Below are 1,228 nucleotides of genomic sequence, written 5' to 3' on the forward strand. Positions count from 1 at the left end.
TGATGTAGAGGACTGATTCATTGAACACAAGTTCCACAGTTTCAGCAAATATCTGCAGTCCAGGTGTTTCCTCTGCTGTGAGGAGGAGTCAATGCAAAACCTTCAGTGTGTTCCACTTCTACTTATGTGTTTGCAGAGACGATGCAGAGAACAGTGGACACACAGTTTAACATGATGGATGTCAGTAAAGGACTGCTGCTGTTAACTATCTGCTGGGCAGGTGAAACTCCTCACCAATCTATTATTTGATGTTTCTTACATTGTAGGTTTGTTGCATGTGATGTTTTGCTTTGTTGTCTTGACAGGTGTTGATGGTCAGACTCTGACAGAATCTGAACCAGTGGTTAAAAGGCCTCGAGAATCCCACACACTGACCTGTACAGCCTCTGGTTTGGACTTTAATAGCTATTGGATGGCCTGGATCAGACAGGCTCCTGCAAAAGGACTGGAGTGGGTTGCGATCATTGAAGGTGACAGTGATAGAATCTATTACTCCCAGTCCGTCCAAGGCAGGTTCACCACCTCCAGAGACAACAGCAGAAAGCAGGTGTATCTACAGATGAACAGTCTGAAGACCGAGGACACAGCAGTGTATTACTGTGCCCGAAGAGACACTGTGAGAGACACCAGTAGGGCAGCCATACAAAAACTACTTCCTCTATTTACCACTTCTACTAGAAACATTGTATTACAGTGTATTACTGTGCCAGATTCACAGTAACACAAACATCAGTAGACCTGAACAAAACCCCTGAACACTACTAACATGAAGCCACCAGAGGAGGAGCCCTCAGACCACTGATGACTTCAGACCAGTTCAATGAGAAAACCAGTCATTGCACCATCGTCATCCCACCATTACTGACTCCCAGTAATTCAAACTGACTTTAGCTCAAATTCATCTAGTAACACGATTTTTTAAAAGACCTTCATCTGACAAAGTTAGGACTAAAATTGGGTTATAAAATATCTTACAATACTAATTTAAAAAGTAGCTAATTTAGTTAGTAGTTAATATACCACAAATAAATACAGTTTTTGTGCAATTTTGTTTTGTAATGTAGTCAAGATAGAAAATTAAACCATTACACTATCATTTAAAGGGTGTCAGTGTAAAACATACCAGTTTTGTTTTCATCAGTCCATAAATTAGTTGCCAGAACAGTGACGTGTTACATTTTCTTGTGGTGTTGAAGAAATACATAATGTTAGGGTGATTTTCATTTTT

At 40.2% G+C, this 1,228-nt stretch overlaps 1 gene segment (V, D, J or C); it reads left to right on the forward strand.

Moving 5' to 3' along the window:
* Positions 1-81: 81 nt before the first annotated feature.
* Positions 82-616, forward strand: LOC109954091 (immunoglobulin heavy variable 3-7-like; the record flags this gene model as incomplete). The annotated part of the segment is given in 2 exon segments: positions 82-220; positions 306-616. Coding segments are annotated over 2 exon segments (390 nt in total), but the record flags the coding sequence as incomplete, so codon positions are not given.
* Between the last annotated feature and the right edge of the window lie 612 nt (positions 617-1,228).

Source organism: Monopterus albus, unplaced genomic scaffold (genome assembly GCF_001952655.1).
Source record: "Monopterus albus unplaced genomic scaffold, M_albus_1.0 scaffold3162.1, whole genome shotgun sequence".
Classification (NCBI taxonomy): domain Eukaryota; kingdom Metazoa; phylum Chordata; class Actinopteri; order Synbranchiformes; family Synbranchidae; genus Monopterus; species Monopterus albus.